This window comes from Hesperophylax consimilis, chromosome 13 (assembly GCF_061612785.1).
Source record: "Hesperophylax consimilis isolate HC1 chromosome 13, BYU_Hcon_1.0, whole genome shotgun sequence".
In the NCBI taxonomy this organism is placed as follows: domain Eukaryota; kingdom Metazoa; phylum Arthropoda; class Insecta; order Trichoptera; family Limnephilidae; genus Hesperophylax; species Hesperophylax consimilis.
The window spans coordinates 9,551,679-9,576,883 of record NC_142848.1 but is presented as its reverse complement, the minus strand read 5'-3'; the positions used below and the strand labels follow the sequence as shown (position 1 = coordinate 9,576,883).

Below are 25,205 nucleotides of genomic sequence, written 5' to 3'. Positions count from 1 at the left end.
AAACGTCAATAGCAAAGTCATCAACAACCAAATAAACCTAAATAAAAGTCCTATACTCAGATTGTTCCCTATTGACAAAGAGCACTCGCCTCTCAATCTCCCACCTTTAAAAAAAATTTGGAAAAATATACACTTCTTAGAGTTTGTAGGTCTAAGCTGTATCTAAGAGAGCAAAATATATGGCAGAGCCTACGAAGTCTTTTTTACTGTGTCACTGATATGTGCTTCCCAACGTAGTTGGTCATCTATGTTTTATTGAAAAAAAGCATCAATGGCATAAACATTCAATTTATATAAATCTTATAATCTTCATCGGTTTTCATTGCCCGAAAGACGGAGTGATTGAGAGACTGCTTCAAATATCATTTTCAGGTTGCTAACAACATCGAATTACTCTGCCAAAAATTTGATAAAAGACGTCGTAAAAACAAATAGGAATATACGGTGAGCAGAAAATCTCTAGAATTGCTTTGCAGTGTATTTGAAAGAAAACTTATTTCACAAAGTAACGCGAGATTTTAAACTCGTAGGCCCTATAAAAATTAAATTGAATTGTTTGCTGGTTCAACTAAGAAATTATTTAGAATAAAAATTAAAATGTTTGACAAATTTTATCAGAACTAAGAAAGTATCAACGTTACCCACCAAATGCAAGAATAAAATAACTAATCTTGGGAACATATTCACGCCAACAACCCACTTCTATCGGTTTATTTATTCAGTGGAAGAAACTAGATTATATCTAATAAATACCCTGGTCGGATCTGAACTATTTTCGTTTGTTTGTCGCATTTAGATAATACGACAAACAAAATGAATATTACATTTAGTTTTCAATGATTAATTACTACAATTTAAAACTGAACTCATTAGGGACGGGTTATTTCACAGAATTTAAACAATTAATCGGATTTTCATGTTGATTTTAAAGTTCTGTGAAGGTTTTATTCAAGTTCTTTTATTTTTTAAAAAAAGACAAAAATTCCCGGGTTACGAATATCCTGAAAAATTTTGATAATCTCCTAATACCACGAAAATGTCGCTTGTGTTATGATGGAGGACGTAGTCAGCTGAATTATTGAACACAATACGCCTGGGTGGGATCCAAACGATATGTCAATTCAGCCACGGACCGATTTTTGTGAAACAACCGGCCAATAATGATAAAAATACAGAACCTCAAAAGAACGTTCACAGTACTTGAAAATCAACATTGATGAATTATTCAATTTCTGTGAACAACCCGTCTTTAGTTATTCACAAATAAATATTCATCCTTGACTTGCAAAAAAGACAATAGACGTCGCACATTAAAATTTAAGAAATGGATATATTTAATTAAGACACTATCTGGGTTGCATTTAGTTCGGGAATAATCTTGTAATCACACATACATATAGCAGCTAATTAAAATGTATATGAAAACACACAATAAAGGGACAATACCTTAAAATAAAGCCAGAATCTTAACGTAAGTGAAGTAGCTGTGCATAAAAATATGCGATGCGCGGTCCTGATGTATTGGACAGACCTGCGGCTGAATTTGCTTTATCAAATCTCTAAAATAAAGTGGGAATCTTAACGAAATAAGTAAAGAAGTAGTGTAAAAACAATATTTGGCTCGTGGCCCAGCGTAATGGACGGACCTATGGTCGTCTTTTAACTACGATCTAGAAAATCGATCTTTCCGTGAGGTATATTTGAACTATTTCTGATGAACTTATTAAGAAAATCCCAAATGTGTCAAGAGGAATCCTACGGAAAGTTACCAATTCATCGTATAAAAAAATAAAATATATTGCTTACCTCTAATTTTATACAAAAAAAAACGTTTTGGATATTTTTAAAACTTTTTTACATCAAATATTTTTATGATAATGTTTTTATTAACCTTAAATATAAATAATTTACATACGTAGAGATCCCTCTAGAAACATTTGTGATTTTAGTAATACGTTCATCAGAAAAAAATATATGATGAGATCCGATCAAACCCACGTTATTAGAGTCTTATATCTCCTGAAAAAGAAGATAATGTTGGTAGTTCTGTGTCGAAGTGTGATACATTTAAATATGACTAAATAGTTAAAGGGTGACTTAGGTAAGTTGTTAGAGCAGAGCTTCGGCAAGGCTAAGGGTCCTAGGTTTAATTCCTAGATGCAAACGTGTATTTTTCTATAGTCGTTTGAGAATCGCTAATATTATCTGCAATTATTGAATATTACATTTATATTAAGTTCTTATTTTTTATATTTTCTTAATATTTTATCGTTTACTTCCTTTCTGTAACCGACGCTCGATTTTTAGTCACACGGCTGTAAGCTTTTTTTCGGGAAAACTGAACGCTTAATAAATTATTTTGCTGTCGGTCACTGAACCGAACGTAAAATAATACCGTAGCGGGGTAGGTTGTTAAATTTGTTCAAACCCAACCGAGACTATTTGCGAGGCTCCCCCTGCCTGGTATCCGGTACCTGCATATGGCCATAAAGCCTCAATGGGTTTCAAAGCGTTGTTTTCTGAAATTGAAATAGAAAATAACAACACGTTTCATGAATAAAATAGGGAAAAATATTTTTTTTTTTTAACGAATTGACCTCCGAATTTATTTTTATGTGTGTACTTGTGTGAACTACCAATTTCTGTACAAATTAGTGTTTTGTAATATATTTTCAAGAAAATAAATTATTTATGGTAGGATTGATTAAAATGATGATTAATTTAGAGGTAATAAGCCGTGTTATGTTACTTGTTCCTATAGCCATGGTTTTGGACAGACTTACAGTAATCATCCTCAGGGCATATGTGAGATACACTCTAATGAAGGAAGAAACGCAACAAGCCTGTTACTCCAAAAATCAATCATTATAAAACTCTTGACAGTGAAAATCTTCAAACATAATATATAATGTTCGGGCATAGCCGATTATTATAAGTCTAATGTACACCTACATCCCTCACCGGTTTTCAATCATTCTGACACCAGGAGAAGAAAAAGTGCCCGTTTTGTACTTTTCTACCGTTTTGCCTTAGGACAAATAATATGTTTAAAGCCGTTCGCCATGGAGTTTTTTGTGAATCGGAAGTAATAAGGATGATAACAAGGATGTGGTCTAATAGATATTCTGGATGCATCCTCGCTGCAGTACATTTTCCGTTTTTTTTATATATTTCTATTCATTTCGTCATTTATAAAAATACTCGCGGCCCTTAATTGCAATTGCAAGAGCTGCCGAAACGTGAATTTCGACAAGATCTAAAATAATCAGGAATTATAATCTCAAAAATAGTCCAAGGGAAGTAAGTCGTTAGGTTAAATAATAATTAAGAGTGTTTATGGTCAGTTACAAAAGTTACAGAGTCCCCTCTCTGCTGGTTCTATGGTCTCGGTCCTCTGACACTCGGCAATTGGCAACACGTGAAGTCTCCTTACTCATTGCGCTCCCATAACTCACTGTAGGGTTCCTACCCGCACCTTCGCTGGGCTGGTCTTATAGCCCACTTTGGGGTGGCACCCGCGAATGACAGATCAGATCACGTACTGCGAGGCCCGCAGCTCATTTGTATGCGGGCAGCACATCGGGCGGCAGTTAGGGCGGCAGTAGGGCGTCAGTTGGGGCGGCGGCGGTAGATGCCGCGGCGGTAGGGCGGAGGCGGGTGGGGAACTCCCCTTTGTTTGGCAACCCTGCGCTGAGGGAAATAAAAGAACGACTACGACACCTGTTACAGCAATAGTTTATTGTTTCGAAGAATTTACTAATGTTAAGATATTTATATTGTTGTTTGTCAAAAACAATTAATTTATCTGTCGGTTTTATATTTGTGTTTAGGTTATGACTATTTCAACTGGGTTTATTTAATAACTAGGAGTGAGTAACTCCAGATACTGTTTCGGCTGGATCAATGGACGGAGGCTGTTTAAGCCTCAGGGTTGCCGGCAAGCCTCTTGCATGAAGATCCGATTAAGATGAGGAAGAGAGAAGATGATGATGAATAATTGTAAAACAAAAATTGGCACCCTATATTTTTCACACGTAAATCTGTAAAAACCCAACATAAATAAACGTGTTCTCCATGGTTAACATATTTTTTTAACCAGAAATGTCTCAACTATCAGAAGCCAATCGATCTATAGAACCTCAATATTGGTAATGTTTGGAAATTAAAGATGTGATGAAAGGAAATAAGAACGGTAATATGATGATACTGGAAATATATATGTGTGTATTTATATCATGAAACTAAATATATTTTTTTAAATATTCAAAAGTAATACATTGAAACAATTAAAACTTAATTCATTGAAATATATTGTAGAAATTTTTATTGTCGTCAGAGAGGTTGGAATATAACCTCGCGATTTACAGAACTTCCTAACTGTAAATCGGTGTTCAGTTGTTACTGTGGAGATTTTTATAAAACTCTCGAATTAACTTACGATAAATTTATTGCGAGAATAATTTTTACAGAGGATTCACATGAAACTCGCGGTGTAACTACGGTGGGGAATAGTAAATCGAGGGATTAGGACGCTAGATACAGAATAAATTATGCCAGTCATGATTAGCAGATACTGATCTAGCAGTGATAAGAGTGGTATAAAATATTATTAAAAAAATATATTTGTAATGAAAATTAAAGCAGTCCAATAGCAATACATTCAAATCCTGTATTTTCTAAACAACAAATGTATGGTCATTATTATTATAAAGAGATGACATATTTTAATAGTCTTCGTAAAAGGTTTTTTGTATTATTCAAGAAAAAAGTTAAATTGTTTTTGAAAAACTGAACACCCGTAACATCCAAAATGTAGTAACTTCATTTCGAACCATATTTATATTTTATAATGTTACCACATCCTGTGTTACTATCATACACTCTATGATATTACTTTTTACACCTACGCCAAACTCAGGAGCCAGTTCTCTTCATTGGCATAGAAATACTTAAAAAGGTATATTTCTCTATTTGTTCCTTTGCCATTATTATTGCTACAATATTTTTAATTAAATAAAAGCGTTTTAAATATTTTATATTATCCGATTAATGGTACTTTTCATATAACAAATAAAATGGTGTTTTTGTGATCGAGGACATGTATCGAATGTCTTCAATGCGGTTAACTTGGGATGTATTTTTATTTAAGATCGAAAAACATTCCCGGGTTTCGAATAACCTGATTATATTTAAAAATCTCCTACTACCACCACAGTAAGTGGAAAATGTTGCTTGTGTTGTGATGGAGGACTCAGCCAGCCGAGGAATTGATTACTACGCCTACCAGAACGCGATGCCAACTCAGCCACCGACCGGTCTGTTTTCTTAGGTTATTATCGTTTTCCTCAAGATTCATCCGCAACCCTACCGAGTACCCCAATATTACACTGATAACATGGGTTTGACCCCTAGGTCAGTAGGCACCATCAATTTTGCACCGTTTTAGAGTGGTAATATTATATAATGCGACCTTATTTGGGTACTGTGGTAACATAACTAATTGTTCACTCTTGATGTCATACAAAAACACTTTTATGTATGTGGATCACAAAGCTTCCAAATAGCGTATCTTTCATTAAGAGTACCTACGTCTTGACTGTATCTTTGAAATCACTTATCACGTTGTTTTCTAAATACTTTTTACAAAACTTACAATTACGACCTAATTGTTAACGATATTTGCATCATTAATCTAGTTGAATAAATATTTAAATTATGATGACTGTTTCAATCCACAAACTATTCTTGATTTGACATGTATATTTGATGTTCACATACGATATAAGCTACGCGTTCATAGAAGGCGTTTATTAAATTATTTTATTAAAATACGCTCTTTGAAAGTTATGCTTTACAGTATTAAGATGAATTATTTGTTTGCGCCAGCACATACGCAATATGAATATGAATAAAAAAAAATCTCCTTATAAAAGCTCAATTCTTTCGAAAAAGCATACAATACAATATGTTATCGGTGATTCAGTCAAGTAATATATTTGTATGCTTCTCTTGAAATAATTGAGTTTTTATACAAAATAAATTATTTATTCATATTCACGTTGCGTATGTACGGGCGCAAACAAATAATTCGTCTAAATATTTTAAAGCATAACTTTGCAAAATCAGTATTTAAGTGGAAAAAATAAATTAGCACCATCTATGAAAGAGCAGATTGTTTATTGTTTCTTTACATTGTATCATTTGCGTTAACATTTTTTACCTTACTAGGACAAGCCTGTGTTAAGATTATGAATTCTTTTAAGTTTACCTTCAACAGTCAATCATTAAAAATGCTGGGTTTCATTCACAGAATGTTAAAACTATCAAAAAACCCTTAATCAACTGTAATCTTATACAATTCAAAAGTAAAAAGTAAATTAGAATATGGGTGTGTTAAATGGAACCCACATTACGTGAAATGTGCAAATTCTATTGAATTTGTGGAAAAAGAATTCCTTATTATTACTTTTTAAATGTGGATTAAACGCTAAGGCGGTGAATGGAAAGAAGAACGATAAAATTATGGCCAGAAAATATAAATCTGTGTATTTATATCATGCCGCTAAACATATTTTCACAAATATTTAAAGCTAATACATTGAAACAATTTAAACTTATTTCATCATTAAGACTGAAATACATACATCCAAATCCTCTATATTCTACCCAAGAAATGTATCCTAATTAGTTTTACAAATAGATGACATATTTTAATCGTCTTCCTGAAAAAGTAAAAAAAAAAAGTATTTAGTAAGACTCCAATCTTATGAGGTACGAATGCAATACTTTACTTTTCTTACATTCGAAAAATAAGGCAAGACTTAATATGCTTATGTAAAATTATTCACAACAAGCTTAAGACCACTCATTGTCTAAGTAATATTCACATTCAATATTTCTAATAGACGTAACTTAAGGAGTCGTTAAACTTTTTATCATGAGTTACATTAAAACAAGTAATATATATAACAGTAGTATATATAACATTATAACAGTGAGACGATGTATGGATGTGAATGAGGCAAGAAGTGTGTGCCAAGACCAAGTTGTTTAGCGGTCCGTCCTTTCTGCCTACCCCTGCGGAAAACGGCGTGATGGTTAGTTAGTTAGTTACATTATAACAATATTGCATATTTCAATCCAATGTCTCGAATTTAAAGATTGTATAATGCTGTAGAATGTAAAGATATGGACATCTTTATAAAGAGCCCCCGTTTATGTAAAAAAACATATTCTTATTTAATTTACTACACTAAAATATGATGTCACTGCCAATATAATACCTATGTTTTATATTTAATGTTGCTTATTATTATGTATATAATTTTACTAGCAGCATCTCCATCTAGTAACAATTGACCTTTGATCTACGCATGGTGTGAACATTTTCAACTATAGTGGTTTATATGAGTGTTTTAACCATAGTTATACAATTGCAAATCCCAATGACAATTTCAATAATGTAAATTTAATGTTAGAACTATGTAAATATTTTAAACATCAAATAAATACAAAAAAACATCGTACTGTGATAGAATTGCATGATGAAGTTTTAAGGATTCAATATTTGAATTAATTTTGTTGTATTCTATCGAGGTGTGCCTTAGGGTAAGTAAACTTAACAGGATCAATCGATTAGTGTGGTGGCAGTAATATTAAGATGAGTTGATGTGGTGTTCAATTCACCCAAGACATCAAACCCGGCTAAAGTTGTCGCTATCGGTCCCCGTAGGTTATTGGATTTCTCGGCGACTTGATTTAAACACAGAGCGCACGGCTTCATTAATTCTCTATCACTGCATCTTGTGCAATTCCAAAGCCAGTCTTACTTCCTGTTCCCTTGGTTGCTTTGCTCTGTGTTAATTAACAATAAGTCAATAGAGAATACTGTTGCAATACGTAAAATCGAATAAGACTTCCGTTAGAATTTCCTATTAATAAATTAGATCTGTCACCATGAAACATGGTCCGGAGATACGAAATTTGGTTAAGTAAAAATGGCCATTATTATTGTACTACAACATGTAGGTATAGGTTCATTTTAAAAGAGATTATTGTTTATGTAATGGTGAACAATATTGTAGGACTACTGCGGCGTAAAAGAGGACTGCGTGCGTTTGTTGGAAATTATGTCGAACCAGTAGATACCACTATCGGTGCCCAAAAAACATTAAAAAGTGCGCTCTTTACGATGATTTGCCTATTTGTGTAAAATTAAAAATGTACCCCTTTCAACGTTTCATTATAGAATTACGAAAGGTATCGTGAACATTAATTTGATTTATCTTTCAGAAATGGGTTTAAATTTTTAACGAAATGCTCAGGTACATAAGGTTAATATCCTTTTTTTAATTGAATACCGCACAAGAGTCCTAACTACCTATGGCTATGGCCAGTGAGAATAATAGGATATCCCCAAATGAGATATATGATATGTGAAGCTGAAGGGAGTGGGTAAAATAAGAAGAACGTTGAAAAATAACCGGCTTCTAAGATCTGGTCACTAAACACGACTAAGGTTATTTCTAGCAAATTGTGGTCTTTCACCAACCAAATTCTGAAATAAACCTAAATAATATAGTATTATTTGTACGTGCAATAAATAGAGACATCTGGATTCGTAGCCGAGGACCTTAACCCTTTGGCCACAGAGGTCGTCAACATAAATTTGCAGTTTGTTTAAATTGAATAGCACAAGGAGGCGACAACGTAGTTTATTTTCCACAAATGCCGCACCCATTTGACGCAGTTATATTATTCTGGAGTTCTACTAGTATTTGCATGTCGAGATTTACGCTTCACCGGCGAGTATTTTCCCCACCTCAAACATCTGTATTATGTAGTTCTCCTTTTGTTGTGTTACTTGCGATCGAATGTATTCAGACTTGGATCAAACGAAAGCTTTGAGATTCTTCTTAAAGTTTGCGAGCAGACTTTACCAGGCTTCAAAGCTCATCTTCGAGATTGCAAAAGCTTTGACATTAATATGATCGAAGGAGATATTTTTGATGACGCATTTCAAGAATCTGTCATTTCACTTCATTTTATAGTTTTACACAATAATATAAACAAGTAGGTCTAATATATAAGTTATGAGTGGATGTAATGCAATATAAATCATTATTATTAGTTGGAATAATATTCATGAAGAAAAAAAAATTAAGCCGGTTTCTTAATAGGGATACGTCACAATTTTTTACAATAGATGGCAGGGCGAACTCTTTCCTGGTTTCGAAAAACATACCTATTTACTTCTCATTTGCTTTATTAATGATTTGTGGTCTTTTTATTTTCTTTTTCAGATGTGACCCGATGCCGTTCCTTGATTTCATAATATCATCGTTAGGTATTCCACTTATCTTATGTAAGAATCTCGTTCATGGTTAGATCACACATAAGCCATTGGAATCATATTTTTACTACGTACAATATACTTCCGAACGTCATTCTGACACTCTCAGGTCTCCTTGACATCCAGTTATCCGCTTCTACGAAATAAACTTTTAAATATCAGGGTTTCATATATCAGTCATACATTTTTTGTAATGTATAATATTTGATTTCAGCGGGATACAAAAAATTAACAAAACATGCACTACTTGTTCATAATTTAATAAACAAATCATTAGAAACAGCTAAATTTTCTGAATCATGTAAAATGTGATGTGGTCTATGGTGGTACCGATTTCAAGAAAAAAAAACTAAAGAAGTACGGAGTAAAAGGAAAATAATTAGAATGGTTTCAAAAAACAATAAACAAAAAAGATAAGTAAAGATAAACTACGCTGAGGGTAATGCGAGGGTGGATATTGGGCCCGATATTGTTTATACTTTAAATTTGTAATTTTGCAGTGGACCTGTTTAAAGTTTCTTTTCAGCATTTACAGTTTTTGAGATCACAAAATATTATTATTATACAAGATTGCCAACGAGGAAGACATTAAGCAATCAGAAATCTCTTATGTACCAGGCCGCACAACTTTATAACGATAAATTATTATAAATATTTAAATTGAAAATAATTAAAGATATGCAATTTTTGCAAAAAATTATGTGAATTCGTAAATACATAAATGTTTCTTAAATTATTAGTACTATGAGGGCTAACTTGAGATTAAAAAAACGAAAATTAAATAATAAAAGAAAAAAAAAGTTTTATTTTGTTCAGCGATTAAATTTTTATTCTAAGACAACTTAAAAACTCTCATTTCTTTAGAAAACTAAAAAACGATTCTGTGTCAGACTTGAATTTAATCTAAAAGCACTCAAGATAAATTTATAAAATAAAATAAAAATGGTAAGCTCCGTTAGTACACAAATCTCCTAATAAGACCTACTACCGACTTGACGGATTAAGGTAAACCGAGATTAAAAAGAAAAAATAAGGGTAGATCTTGGAACATCAATGTTATCGCTCAAGAGATACTAATTATTGTCAAGGGTTAGTAATTCTATTGAAACCCTATTTGGAGAATATTGCGCGGCTTACTTCATTTTATTTGGTTTATATGTACACAACAGACAGAGGTTCAAACTTAAAAAAAAACTCAAAGAAATAACCAAAAATAAACACCAACCGTCCAACACGGTGTAAAACATTACGAAAGAATAAAACAATAATGGTCTTACTAAAAACGTTGAGATATTTGTATTCAATTGATTAACGACCGTGTATGTAAAAACCTTACTCATTAAAAACTTACATAGAAACTCACATATTACATAGATTACAGATATTTATCGAATTTCGAAATTTTTTCAAGATGTTTTAAATGTTCAATTTTTTTCATAATTTTGAAGATGTCATAAAAAAATTGAATTTTAAAAACTAGATGTAATTACCATTTACATTTTTGTAATTCAAATATACTTTCAAATTTAAAAAGTGAAATATTTTTTTCAGACATGAAAAAAAGTTGAAAAAATAGCATACCACAAAAATATGTTAATCTTCTTGTTTAACAATATTTAAAATTTAAAATAAAATCATCGATCAACGCCTTGTTCATAATTTTTAAATGGTCTACTTTAAGTGGTAATACTCGGCTCGTTTTCCTTTTTACTAAATTCTGCATAACATCATTCTGTTAAGCATAAGGAGCAAATCGGCATTTAAAGGAGATCGTTTCAAAAAATTTTAATGGCATATTTCGACGACCTGGGGGTTTAGCACAGTGAAATCGATAACTTTACAATATCGTATCGCTAGGCGTAACCACCGACGATTTTATACCGATTTCTTGAGCATAATCGCGATAATTGATATCCAGACCGATGTTGATAATACAAAAAAATTAGAATCGGTATACACTGGCAACACTGGCGTATCGCTCTATGAATTGTCATTTCTAAATGTCAGACTACGCAAAACTTAAATATACTTATAAATTAACAAATATTAACTTCAATATACATTGGCAGTCGGCATGCACTTTTTTTCACTAAAAAGGGAGTTTTTTTTTAAAATATATATTTTTTTAAATTTATTTATTAAACGCCATAAAAGGCTTTTACAATAATGTGATACATGAGATTATAAGTACACAGTGGTACTTAGGCGAATATTAGTATTACATTTAAGAACACAACGATATGTTTATAAAACGACATTGAATGTGATACAGCTGACATTTTCTTAAGGCATAGAATGCTACAATAATAGAAAGCACTTCATTTAAACAGGATAAAATATACAGAAAAGGTGAGTTGCCAACAGATATAATCTAGCAAAATATTATAATAGCGCAAATAGTAGTGAGTTTATTGTTACAATCAAATTTATCTCCACTTGGCCACTATGGCCGGCGGGTATGGCAAAGTAGCTTCAACAATTCAGCTTTAATTATTTCATGAGCTCATTAGTCATAACTAAGAATTTTTGTTATTTGGAGTGGTAATGGAATCAATTGATCGTGTATTAGGTGAATTAATTATTCTATTATTCGTCTATACGATTTCTTTCAGTTCTAATAATTAGTTTACCTCCATTGATTAATAAGGCAGTTATTTTGCATAACGAACGATATTATCCAAAAATTGTTTACGTTGGCAGATTACACAGATTAGTGCACAGCCACAGCACACGTTTTACAGAAAACAAAGGTCTAAATATCCCACGAATATTTAATAAGTATGGTGGCCGAACCCGAGAATATTGTGTACCAGTGATTTTGAATAAGCTAAAAAAGTTTGCACTGGGGGAAAATGAGAAAAAAAAACCGTAAAAAGATGGATAATAAATGAAAAATCCATGAATCTGTAAATTTACTTAAATTTTTCAATATAATTACACAGTCTAAAACATTACTCCATCACTATTTCTTCGCATCTATTGATTCTTATGGTGTCGACACATTACAAATAATATTTTCCACTTTTTTATGAAATTAATGTGACGAATACTTTTCCTTATTCTTACTATTTAAGGCAAAATATTAGGGTATATAGGGTGCAACAAGTAGCCATGTGACAGCTTTGCTGGACTAACTTTTATCATAATACTGCATTATTTACAATTAATTATGTATCAGTATAAATAAATAAAATAAACACGAAAGTTTTTTTACCTACCATCTACTTACTAACAAATCTAATGATAACAAAGGAAATTTGGGTTTTGTTTTATTGCATAAGAGAAAAAAAGACATGAAATCCATTAAGTATTTACAGAACTACAGCTAAAAAAGATAAAAACACTTTATTCGCCCACGCAAAGAGCTTACCACTATGGAGGGCGTCAATGTGAAGTCTCAGATTACGTACGAGTATTTAATTGAGTGTATGTATGGATGAAACAGATAAGTAGCTACCTAAGTTGATGGGGAGGTAAGGTAAGGTTTGGTAGAGTAGAAAATGCGGTATCGGGTAAGTACCTGCTCACCGTACCTTTGATATGGAAGTTATCTTATTAGCCTTCCCGCAGCCTCCGTCCCGTCTTCCCGAGGGGCCATTCCCAAAACGAAAAGCCCTTCTAACGCGAGAGTGCTCTTATTTTGGTGGTAATGGGTAATTTTCGGGTCCTTGTAAGTCAAAGGTGCTCGAGGTGCCTTAATCTTCCACTCTCTACGTCTTATTTGATCTTAAATTATTCATAATACTCTGCATAGATCCCTTCCTCGTGGAGCGTTATCTTTATTTATTTATATTAAACCATGGTCTTGAAAAAATATTATAGTAAGCACTTATATGAAAAGATGACAGTAGAAGTACTCGACAACACATCATCGACAACACGTTTTGGTTTTAATGAGCACATTTTTTAATTAATATTTATTTTGTGCTAGTAGTAAAGAAATTTTAATTTAAGATACATTTTTTAGATCTCATTTTTTTGTATTTTACTGTGGACAGTATATCCCGCATCCAAAAAAGTTTTTTTTAATATTCTCTTATTTATTAAAGCTTTTCCCAAATTTCCTCGGAGATCATACGATTTGTAAGTAGGTACATAATAATAATAATTTTTATTCCAGGATGTAAGGAGGTTAGTGTAATCCCACAGTTCTCGTATGGTTACTCAACTCAAGTCAGGACCTTGAATTTTTTGGTCTAAGCCAATGATTGTTGTCATTACGCAAGTTATATTTTATATTGATGTGGCAACAGTTGTGAACTCCATAAAAACCATGTTTTGACTTGATATTATCTTTATTATTTATGTGCCCTATTTTTTTCATATCAGTATTTTTTAATTATCCTGTATTGTAACATTTCTCCTTGTATTTACTTTGTGTAGTATATAATTGGACATAGTCCGTTAGTAAATAAATAATGGTAGAATAGGGTTCAATTTTTCAGTAAAAATATGTTGAACAAAATACTATAATAGATTACGAAAACAATGAAATGTATTTACTAATATACCTAAATGATTAATAACGAACCATAACATAAAGTGAAACATTTTATAATTTTAAATATAAAATTTTTATATAAAATGACTACAATTTTTTTTTTAAATATTTTTCAGGCAGGTCGGTACCATAATATTAAAATATGCGCAAAAAAGTCCATTAAAACACCAAAAACAAAAACATGATTTCACGTTTCAAAAGGAAGACTAAATTACCATTAAAACAGTCACCATCTTGAAAAAGAAACGAACGTACAAACACACGAAATGCAAAAGCGTCGAGTTAAAAAAATGACTTCGCTACGAACAATCAAAGCAAGCAATATTTACATTTAAAAACTTGACGCAAAGTGCTGACTAAAGAAATGCAGATTAGATACAGGGTTTTCCAAAAAGAGGTGTTATTTTGAATAGCCCGCTATTTCGGTAGATGTTACTTTTGAAACTGTCATTTTTTGAACGATACGGATATGGAATTCACTTGAGAATTATCGCATCTGGGGCTCGGAAAACCCAAGAGTTTTTGTTGAAAAGCCTCTCTATCCTCAACGTGTGACTGTTTGGTGCGGTTTATGGTCCGGTGGAGTCATTGGACCTTACTTTTTCGAAAATGAGGCTGGAGCAACAGTTACGGTGAATGGATTGCGCTATCGAGAGATGATTAATGATTTTTTATGGCCGAAGTTTAATGGTATTGATCTGGACAACGTTTTATTTCAACAAGACGGCGCTACGTGCCACACAAGCAACGAAACCATTGATCTTTTACGATTGAATATCAAAATAAAATCTCTTATTGGAAAACCCTGTATTCATTAAATCGTTTCCAAAATTTCCTCTGAGATCATAAGATTTGTAAGTACTGTATAATAATATTTTTTATTCCAGGATATGGGGAGGATGCAGAATGCAGATTAGTTATTTGATTAGGGATTTTGCCGAAGCACATAACTGTTTCTAATGAACCATGTATAATTAATTTTATACAAACACATTGTCATTATATCAGTAAATTGGCTTCTCAGCTTAAATGACATTGTTGAAGCCGTTCCATTATAATAATATCGAAGTGTGAAGAGCAGATGCTTGACTAAGTATTGATAAAACGAGCTTACGTACGTATATTTCAATTTTTTGTTACACTATTGGTTAATCATTTAAATAATTATTTTTTATTTAATAGTTTTTCTATGAACAGTTCAATTTGCGTCCATAAAAGTGGGTTTCTAATTATTTCTTATTAAATAAATCAAAACAAAAAATTTCCCTCTGATATTATGATATTTGTAAGTAGGTAGGTACCTACTTAAATACCCACTAACTTATTTATAAACCACGTAAGAATATTAAGTACCCAACCTAACCTAACCTAACATTTAGCAATCTCGAGGTTGCGGGTTCAAAACTAGGCGTGCGAATAGATATATAATCTTATTTCTCAATTTAATCAATTTTTTAAAATTTTAGTATTGTATTATAGTGCCCTGAAGAAGCTACGGTTGAAACGAAACCCAGTCAGCATTATGTATAAAAATGAAATTAGTGTTTACAAAGTTATTGTTTTATTTTAAATTACAATTTTATCATTTAAAATAATATAAGGTGTATTTGCGGCACGTTCCAGAGTGAAAGACACTCTCACTATCGCCCTGCTGTAAGACCACCATCCAGAATTGCAAACTTGCTTGAAATGGCTTTAGCCGTGTTTGGCAACCAGATGCGAATATCCAGGTACTTCCCTGCCTTCCTACTCCCCATCTCCTTGCCCTCCTCACTATCTTCAGACCCACAACACACGTCAATGTATTGGGATGCCATTATCTCACTGGCTACAGACGGTCAGGAGCAGTTGGGGGTCTACTGTGCGGAATTCACATAAAAAAGGAAGTTTTCCAAAGAAATGCACCATCTCAATCACAATTATTTTTTCCAACATTTTGACAGCTCGTAGTAGGAACCATGCGAATCATGCGATCATGCGACCTCTGGCGGGATAAAAATGTAGTATCCAACACGGTCACCATCTCGAACCACAACCAGGCCGTAAAAAAAATCAAATTTACAGACAGACGAAATACCAAATGGTCGAGTCAAATAGATCTTCGCTACACCCAGTTTTGTACGAAAACATTTTCTTTTCTAGATTCATAATAAATTAGCAATACTCATTTTCTCCGTGTACATAAGTTTTTAATACTGTTGTTCTGTTTTGTACCACGATAGGTATATAAAAATTGAGGTTAAATATTGCGTGTTTCAGTTAAAAAGAAAACCTTTTATGAGAATACAATGAGTCAATTAATATTTAGGAACTAAAAACTTAATAGCTTACAAACATTAAATAAAAAACCATAATCATTTTTTCATATTATAAGCAGACAATAAAAAGCAATTGACTTCCACCAAACACTTTGTGTCAATGAGTTAAGATTTTTTTCTTCCACGTTAATATAGAAAATCACAATGTTAAGAGTATTGAGATAAATATTTTTTATTATTTCTTTCACGTATTTACGAATTAAGATAAAACTGTCATTAGTAAGGTGATGTGAGTAGTAAGAAATGCGATACCTGAAAACAAAAAAGGAGTAAAACCTGAATACGATACCTGAAAACAAAGTACCAAAGTTTTTATATTTTTATCATTATACGTAGTTAAAGAAATATTAATATTTCATTTTCATTTTCTAACCACATAAATACCGCAATATAATTTGAATTCACACGACAGTAATATTTTAGATAGTTGAACAATATCATATCTTTACAGTTATTCTACATTAGACATTACACATAACAACTTTGTTCACGTAACATAAGATTTAACAGTTGTTTTTTAAATGGATTTATTCGATTCTCCGTTTGGAGGCCATGGGAAGGATTGTAAATATTTAAACTCTCTTATGACTTTCAGTATTTAATGTATTAGAGTATAATTTATTATGTTATCTTGTATAGTTTTCGTGTACTAGGGACGTTTTTTATAAATGAATGATTATCCTTTTATTTTTATAAGCAATAATTATTAGCCTGAAACACTCATCCACATTGAAAAATCTCCTGATAAAAGATACATGATGCCAACGGGACTTTAACCCAGGAGATTTTTCAATGTGGATGAGTGTTTCAGGCTAATAATTATTGCTTATAAAAATAATTGTTACCCTTTGTGCTATGAATAAAAAATCTTGTCTTAAACATTAGTTTACCAAAAAAAAAAAATTAATATTTGACAAGTTCAAGTATCTTCACCAAAAAATGTAGACAATTTGTCTCGACGCCATCTAGTGAGAGAGTTAGCACTTACAATGCCTTTCTCATATAAAATAAAGTTAGTTGTTTTCAGGTGAAAAAATGTAATAAGCAGTAATTGTTGAATGAAACACTAGTATATATTGAATTATTTCGTGGATAAGAGATAAGCCGCCATAGCTCAGTGGTCAGAGCTGTCGACCGGAAATCGAAAGGACACGGGTTCAAGTCCCGTTGGCGTCATGTATCTTTTATCAGGAGATTTTTCAATGTGGATGAGTGTTTCAGGCTAATAATTATTGCATATAAAAATAATTGTTACCTTTTGTACTATGCATAAAAAATCTTGTCTTAAACATTAGTTTACCAAAAAAAATTATAATTGTCCTTTTAGTTTTCTATGTACTGTATAAAAGTCAGATGTTTTTTCAATATCTAGGCGCAGGTATTTTTCACCATCTAGAATGTGTAGGTTTCTTTCTTATATTTTTTTGTGACCTTAAGATCATGTAACCTTTGATCATGTTGGAAAAATACAATTTAAAATCCTTCAATATTTTGCTAGAAACACATAAATTCTATTATTTTACACAGGGCAGATTTTTATAATGAGTGTTTTTGAAGCAAAATCATAAAATATTAATTAGGTTTTACCTTTTCAATGATGCAGACTAGATTGATGATGCTGTCAGTATCGACGTGGTGCTCGCCGGATCCCAAGATGAAGGCTTCTGGCACCACGATGTTGAGGTTCACGTAATGCGACAGTAGGCCAATACCGGTCGATACCTGCCGAGTAATTACCCAATTAGAGCTCTCTGCAGATCACGAGGAACATAGTCTGGTTTATTACTGGGATGCCAATCATCTCACAAGGATTTCTAGGTAAATTTTTGGAAGACCGAATCGGTTTCGAACAGCACGATTGAACAGTTTTTTTTCTAAATTGTTTTTATATAAAAAAGATCAGTCTAAATAAAAGAGTTTAATGCTTTTTTTACTGCCTTAGATGATTTAACCGTGACTGTAATGCATAAATAAATTGGCAAAGGAAAACAGAGTTATTTAGATAAACGTTACACTCGCTCTGTCATTGTCAAGCGTCAACCAAATGACTGGTAGAGGATTTTTATCAAGGATCTGTCGCGGGGTACAATAGTAAGATAAAACGATCCGAACAGGGAAGGACATATTTCAACTAAAGTAAATGTCAGATCGTCCTTAGTTTTAATGTTTGCGAAATTCTCGCAGCGATAACAAAATATTAAAACGTTGATTAATTCAACTTGTTCCTAAACGTTTTGGTGATAAAATTATAACAAAGTTTTAGATCAATTTTCCGGAAAGCGTAAAGGCTTAAGGGTACTTAAAGAATATCAAAATACAAACAACAAGTAAGACAAAAGTTTTACCGTCAAAATACCCGTCTTATGTAAATGATGATTTATTCGTTAACAATAAATAATACGGAGCACATGTCATCATAAATATTCAAGACCGTCCCAATTTACCATGTCACAAGATTAAAATTCTGTCAAACTTGCTATCAAATTACATATCTTTAGAGTTTTAAGTGTCTGAATTTCGTAGCGTTGTATGAATACACCCTCAAATTTTGGATTTTATTTTCATTTAGGCTTTGTAGACACTTTTCCGACAGTCGGATAAAAGTTCGTTATTAACTTTGCATTAATGGTGGAATTTGACATGATACAATTCTTTGCCAAGGTTGGTAATATGATGAAAGCTTCGCCCTAAAACTCGAGGGTAGAAACAGTAGATACCTTACGTACCTGACACTCGTAAGTTCCGTTATCTCTTTTCTGGACGTATTTGATTTGTAGGGTCCAGTCGTCAGAGCTCTCTCCGTGAAGGATCTGTGAACAAAATGATAAATCTTTTAGACATATAAACCGTAGGACGTTATGAGATCTAAAAACAAAACTTTATCCTTACCAACAAGCCTTCAAGCAAATGCCTCGATGAGGATATGCTACTACGGAGAATATAACATTCTACGTCCGTATAAATTGATTAGGCCAAGCCCCTTGTTTCTCATACATTTTTGCGTCGGTTTTGGGCATTTAAATAGCAATGATGTGTTTTATTTTAAAGTCTGACACATGTCATGTGTTCGGTAGATGTTTTTATGGCTAAAGAAGTATTGAAAAAATAAATAAACATTTTACAAGATATTTAGAAGATGTAAAAAAGGCAGTGCGTCTGTTTAGAGCGTTTAAATAATGATGTGAGTTTTATTTGAACATCTAACACATACAAAGACCCAATCCTGTCTGATTACGTCTAAAAGGGATCCAAATGATAATCTAGTCTCCTTCAACGGAAGCAATCTTCCGAACAGGCCTTCCATTGATATGCTTGGTGTAACTATAAGTGACCAGCTCAGGTACGAGGGCTCCATCAAAGCCAGAGTAAAGTTGGCCTCTCAGAAGCTGGGCGTGCTGTACAGGGCCCGCAGATACGTTAATAGTACACAACTGCTGACCCTGTACAAATCGCAAGTGCGCCCTACTGTCGAATTTGGCAGCCATCTCTGGTCCGGAGCCCCTAAATCCTCCGGAGCCGTTCTTCGGGTAGCCAATTCCCTTGGTATGCCATTGTTGCAGCAGGATCTTCGCCTTGTGACCAGGACCCAGGACCGCAGAACTAACGCCCCCGATAAACTGCAAGTAAATTTCTACAACCAGAAAACGAGAGATATTGTCTTATCTTTCAAAAATACAGCCAAAATACTTAACCCAAAATCACCTATTTATCTTAGTGAGGTGCTTACGCCTTATTATAAGGAATTGCTGTGGAAAGCAAAACAAAAGGCTAAAGAAACAAAATTCGAATTTGTGTGGTTTAAAGCCAATAAATTACTTGTTCGTAAGGGTCCAGGGGAAAAAATCATTCAAATCAAACATGAAAGTGACATTAAAAAAATTGTATTGTAGATTTTTAATTCTAGAGAAAACCCTTATTGTAATGGATATTATTAAAAATGGACTGTATTACCAATTATAGGACGTCAAATCCTAAATTCTGTAAAAATGTACTACAAACACACTCATCCTCTCTTCAAATCTTACAGCAAAATATTAGATCAATTTCCAAGAATTTTGACGAATTCTTGCTACAACTTGATAATATTGGAACCTCTTTTCATATAATTATTCTTACTGAATGCTGGATACCAAAAAATTATGCTCCTAAAATTTTGAAAGGGTATGATCACTACAGCACTTCAATACATACTAAACAAAATGATGGAGTTGTTGTCTATACCAGAACTGACCTGATTGGTTTATCTGTCAAGGAAATCCAAGTCAGCGTTGCAAACTGTTTGCAAATAACTTTCAATAATGACACATGTATCTTAGCAATATACCGTTCTCCATCCTCTTATAATATTTCACCATTCCTAAAATCAATTAATAACTGTTTAACTGAATTATGTAATATTAAAAATTGTATTATTGCTGGTGACCTCAACATAAATATTCTGCCCACAAACGAACATTCTCAGTGCCAAGAATACTTAAATACGCTCACATACCATGGATTCCAAAGCACCATAAACACTCCCACACGTGCTACATTAGACTCCATTTCGTGCATTGACCACATCATGGTCAAATCCAACAGCCCAGTTATATCTATTGTATATGAATCTACACTTACCGACCACTACACCACTATTCTTTCCATACAAACATGCAACAGAAAAGACAAACATAAAAACACAACAAATAAGAAAAAAATCATTCAAATCAATTATGATTGTGTTCGTCAATCTCTGATGAGTAAATCGTGGTCAGAATTACTTAACACCACAAATCCAGAAGACGCCTGGACGTACTTTATCAATTACTTACAGACTACCATTAACGAACATACAAACATAATTATAAAACATATACCAAATAATATTTTACCAATTAAGCCATGGATTAACCACACTATTATTAAATCTATCCGTAAACGTAACAAACTCCACAAAAACGTTATTAACAATCCTTATGATATACAACTTCGAAACTTTTATAAAAGATATAGAAACATTTGTACCCAAATAATAAGAAAGGCTAAAGAGATATATTACAAACATAAAATAGAAAACTGTAATAATGATCCTAAAAAACTTTGGAAAACACTTAAAGAAGCCACTCACTCTCAACCGAATCCTACGAATGACTTAAAACAACTAAAAGTAAATGATAAAATATTTAGTTTTTCTAGTAATCCCGATATTATTGTTAATCGTGCAAATAAATACTTCTCAAAAATAGGTGAACAACTCGCAAAAAATATCGATGTAAACCATTCTAACTCCAATTCACTAAGCTGTAATACAAATTTGCCCAACAACTTGCATTTTAGTCTAAAACAAATTTCAAATGAAGATACTAGATTCATCATAAACTCATTAAAAAACTCGTCTTCAACTGGCTTGGACGATATATCAAATATTGCCTTAAAAAAACTTGTATCAGAAATAACCACTCCCTTAACATATCTTATTAACCTAAGCATCCTAAAAGGCCGATTCCCTGACAAACTAAAACACGGAATCATAATCCCAATACATAAAGGAGGCTCTAGAGCGGACATAACTAACTATCGTCCAATTTTATTACTAAATTCACTATCTAAAGTCTTTGAAAAAACTATTAATAATCAACTAATCGAACACCTTGAACAAAATAACATACTATCACTCAACCAGTTTGGATTCAGGAAAAATAAAGGCACCTCCGAAGCCCTGGCAACAGTTACCGATTTTCTAAATGAAAACTTAGACAAGGGATCAAAATGCATATCAATATTCTTAGACCTGTGCAAAGCATTCGATACTATCTCTCACTCTAAACTTTTACAAAAACTATCTAATATTGGTATAAATGGTGATGAACTTACTATTATTAGAGATTACCTGTCAAACCGAAAGCAAAGTGTGAAAATCAACAACTGCAATAGCAATCAATTACCAATTAGCTACGGCGTGCCTCAAGGAAGTGTTTTAGGTCCTACCCTGTTCTTAATATACATAAATGAATTATGTAATCTTCAAATAGATGCCAAAATTGTAAGTTTTGCTGATGATACGATTCTCCTCTTCAAATCAAGCAATTGGAATGATGTATACATAAAAGCTAAAAGGGGCATAACTGTGGTTAAAAGATGGTTAAGCAATAATTTATTTATTTATTTATTTATTTATTTATTTATTTAACGCCCAGAGGGCTTTTACATGTGGGTGGTACAAATTTAATGACAGTATTGAAACATAAGAAAGAAAAGAAAGAAATAATAAAAATAAAATTACATAAGTATATGCGAGAAACAAAATTAAAAATATCAAGAACATAAATTAAAAAATACAGCGATTTGACTGGTTTACAAAAATATAACTTCCATTTAGGAATAGTATTGAAATAGGTCTTTTACATAATCCACAAAATTCGCAAAGTTAATGTTAAATATATCGACATCACCTAAGTATTGGTTTCCCATAGTGTGAAACCGTTGTATTGGGGAGTTCGCAATGTAATTTCGCTTATGTGTGTTGCAGTAGAATAGTGTATTTTGTCGTGTTGTTATTGTAGGTATTCGTAAGTTTATGAGTTGCAGAAGTTCGCAACAGTCGAATTTAGAGTTTAGAATCTTGAATAAAAAAGTTAAATCGTTTATTTTACGCCTGTCTTCCAGTGTGTGTATTTTTAGAGTGTTTAATAAGAAATGATATTGTAAGTCTTCTAGTGGGATATTTAATTTAAAATTTATAAAACGCAGAAATTTTTTTTGTATTCGCTCAATGTTATTAATGTGAATTTTGTAAGAGGGAGACCAAACTACTGAGTTGTATTCAATTATGCTTCTAACTAGAGATATGTATAACAGTTTAATGGCTTGTATGGAGTTAAAGTTTTTAGTTGTTCTTAATACGAAGCCTAGTGTTTTCATGCCTTTGTTTACAATTTGGTGGATATGATTGGCGAAACTTAGTTTTTCATCCAAAATAATTCCGAGATCTCTCATTTCCGTGACTCTTTCTAAAGCTGTATTGTTAATGGAATATTCAAATAAAACAGGATTTTTATTTCTGCAGAAAGTCAGGGTTTTGCATTTGTCTACATTTAAAAACAGATTATTTTGTACGCACCAATCTTTAAACTTATCAATATTTGATTGTAGTATTTGGCAATGATTTACATCAGTTATTTTTTTGTATAGCTTGATGTCATCAGCAAAGAGCAATACCTCGACATCGTCGAAGCAATTTGTTATATCGTTAATGAAAATGAGAAACAAAACGGGACCAAGGTGACTACCTTGCGGTAGGCCACTGGTCGCACAGAAAGCTTTCGATAGCAAAGATTTTATTTTAACAAATAGTTTACGATATTACACTAACAATGAATGTGACCAAAACTAAATACATTGAATTTAGTATTAATCCTTCCTTAAGAAACCCAGAAAATCAAATTAAAATATGTGCTTGCAACCTGACAAATACGATAATATGTGATTGCCCTTATTTAGAACAGGTAACTAAAATTAAATACTTAGGTATTATTTTTGACAGCAATTTAAAGTGGAAACAACATATAACCACTACAGCAAACAAACTTAGAAAATTCATTTACTTTTTTAGACAAACTCGCAACTTTCTCAACCTAAGCTAGCTCAAAACAATCTACTATGCACTTTGTCAATCTTTAATAGAATATGGTATCATAGCATGGGGAGGAGCAAACGCTGCCGCCATTGATCCAATATCTAAAGCTCAGAAACTTATAATAAAGATTATCTTCAAACTACCAATCACAAGCAGTTTGGATGAAATCTTTAGGAAAATCTGTGTTATGGACATTAGGCAACTTTATGCTAAAAACATACTAACATACCTCTTCAAACACAAAACTACTTTTGACAATATCCAAACTGCTCGTGATACTAGAACCAAAGGACATAATTTCTTACAAATCCCTTTCGCTAAAACAACTTTTGGCCAGAGAAATTTTAGATATTTTGCAACAAGGCTATATAATGCTCTCCCACTAGCCATTAGACTGAACGAATTTTTTTTGAAATATAAAACAGACATCAAGTCTTGGATCATCAGCCAAGACAGATCCATGATCAAAAATTTTATAAAAATCCCTACATAAGTATGTACTCCAACTAGATGCTGATTAACAAATTTATCATTTATTATTATTATTTATTATTTTGTATCTTTTTCACAATGTCATTTAATGTAGTGAAATATTTTATGTATCAAAAAATATGTAAACATTAATTCATGTATCAAATACGTCTGTCTCGACACAGGTTTATCCAAGTGAGACAGACTTCGAAAAAAAAACCTGTAAAAAAACTTTATATTGATAATAAAAAAAGAATAAAAAAATTAAAAAATTAAAAAAAATACCTGAAAAAAACCCTTGACTCTGTGCAAAAACTGGCGGTCCGTTTGATAGATTCCCCAATCTTAACAAACGGACTGCAAACTTTAGAGCACAGGCGTCAGGTAGGTATGCTGTTCTTGTTCTATCGGTATTACAATGGAAGATGCTCTGAGGAACTAGCGTCATTGATCCCTTCGGCACCGGTGCGTAGTCGGGATACACGCCAAACGCGCGCCCAACATTTGTACACGGTTGACATTTGTCACATGAGAACGGGTCGCTTCTATGATTCGTTCTTAAGTTCAACAGCTCGGCTGTGGAACGAACTGCCGGCCTCTGTGTTTCCTCCCTCCTACAACATGGGACTCTTCAAGACCCATGTTCACTCCTTCCTCTCCACAAAAAGACCCTCCACACAGCATCCCCAAAGATGACAAAGGCCCTGAGGGAAATTATTTTCTTCAGGGCCTCATGTGTAGAGTTAATATAAATATATATACGAAATCTGCGTTATAAGTATTTTTTTCTACGGCTTAATAGGCATTGGAAAAATATCATTTTATGCTTGACAAGATATTTGGAAGATTTATAAAACAATTTTTTGCAATAAGTTAGAAAATATTTTTTTTATATTGACATCGGTTTAAACATCTTAAATTGATAAGTGGAAAAAGTTTTTTTTTATT

The 25,205-nt window shown here is 32.5% G+C and overlaps 1 protein-coding gene across 1 annotated transcript in view; it reads right to left on the bottom strand.

Moving 5' to 3' along the window:
* LOC149418403 (limbic system-associated membrane protein-like) overlaps window positions 1-25,205 on the bottom strand; it is a 128,889-nt gene that overhangs the window by 8,439 nt on the left and 95,245 nt on the right. Inside the window, exons 5-6 of the mRNA XM_089638476.1 lie at window positions 18,898-18,981; window positions 17,759-17,893 (exon numbers count right to left, since the gene is read on the bottom strand). Coding sequence (XP_089494602.1) covers window positions 17,759-17,893; window positions 18,898-18,981 — 219 coding nt within the window. The remainder of the gene's footprint in view (window positions 1-17,758; window positions 17,894-18,897; window positions 18,982-25,205) is intronic.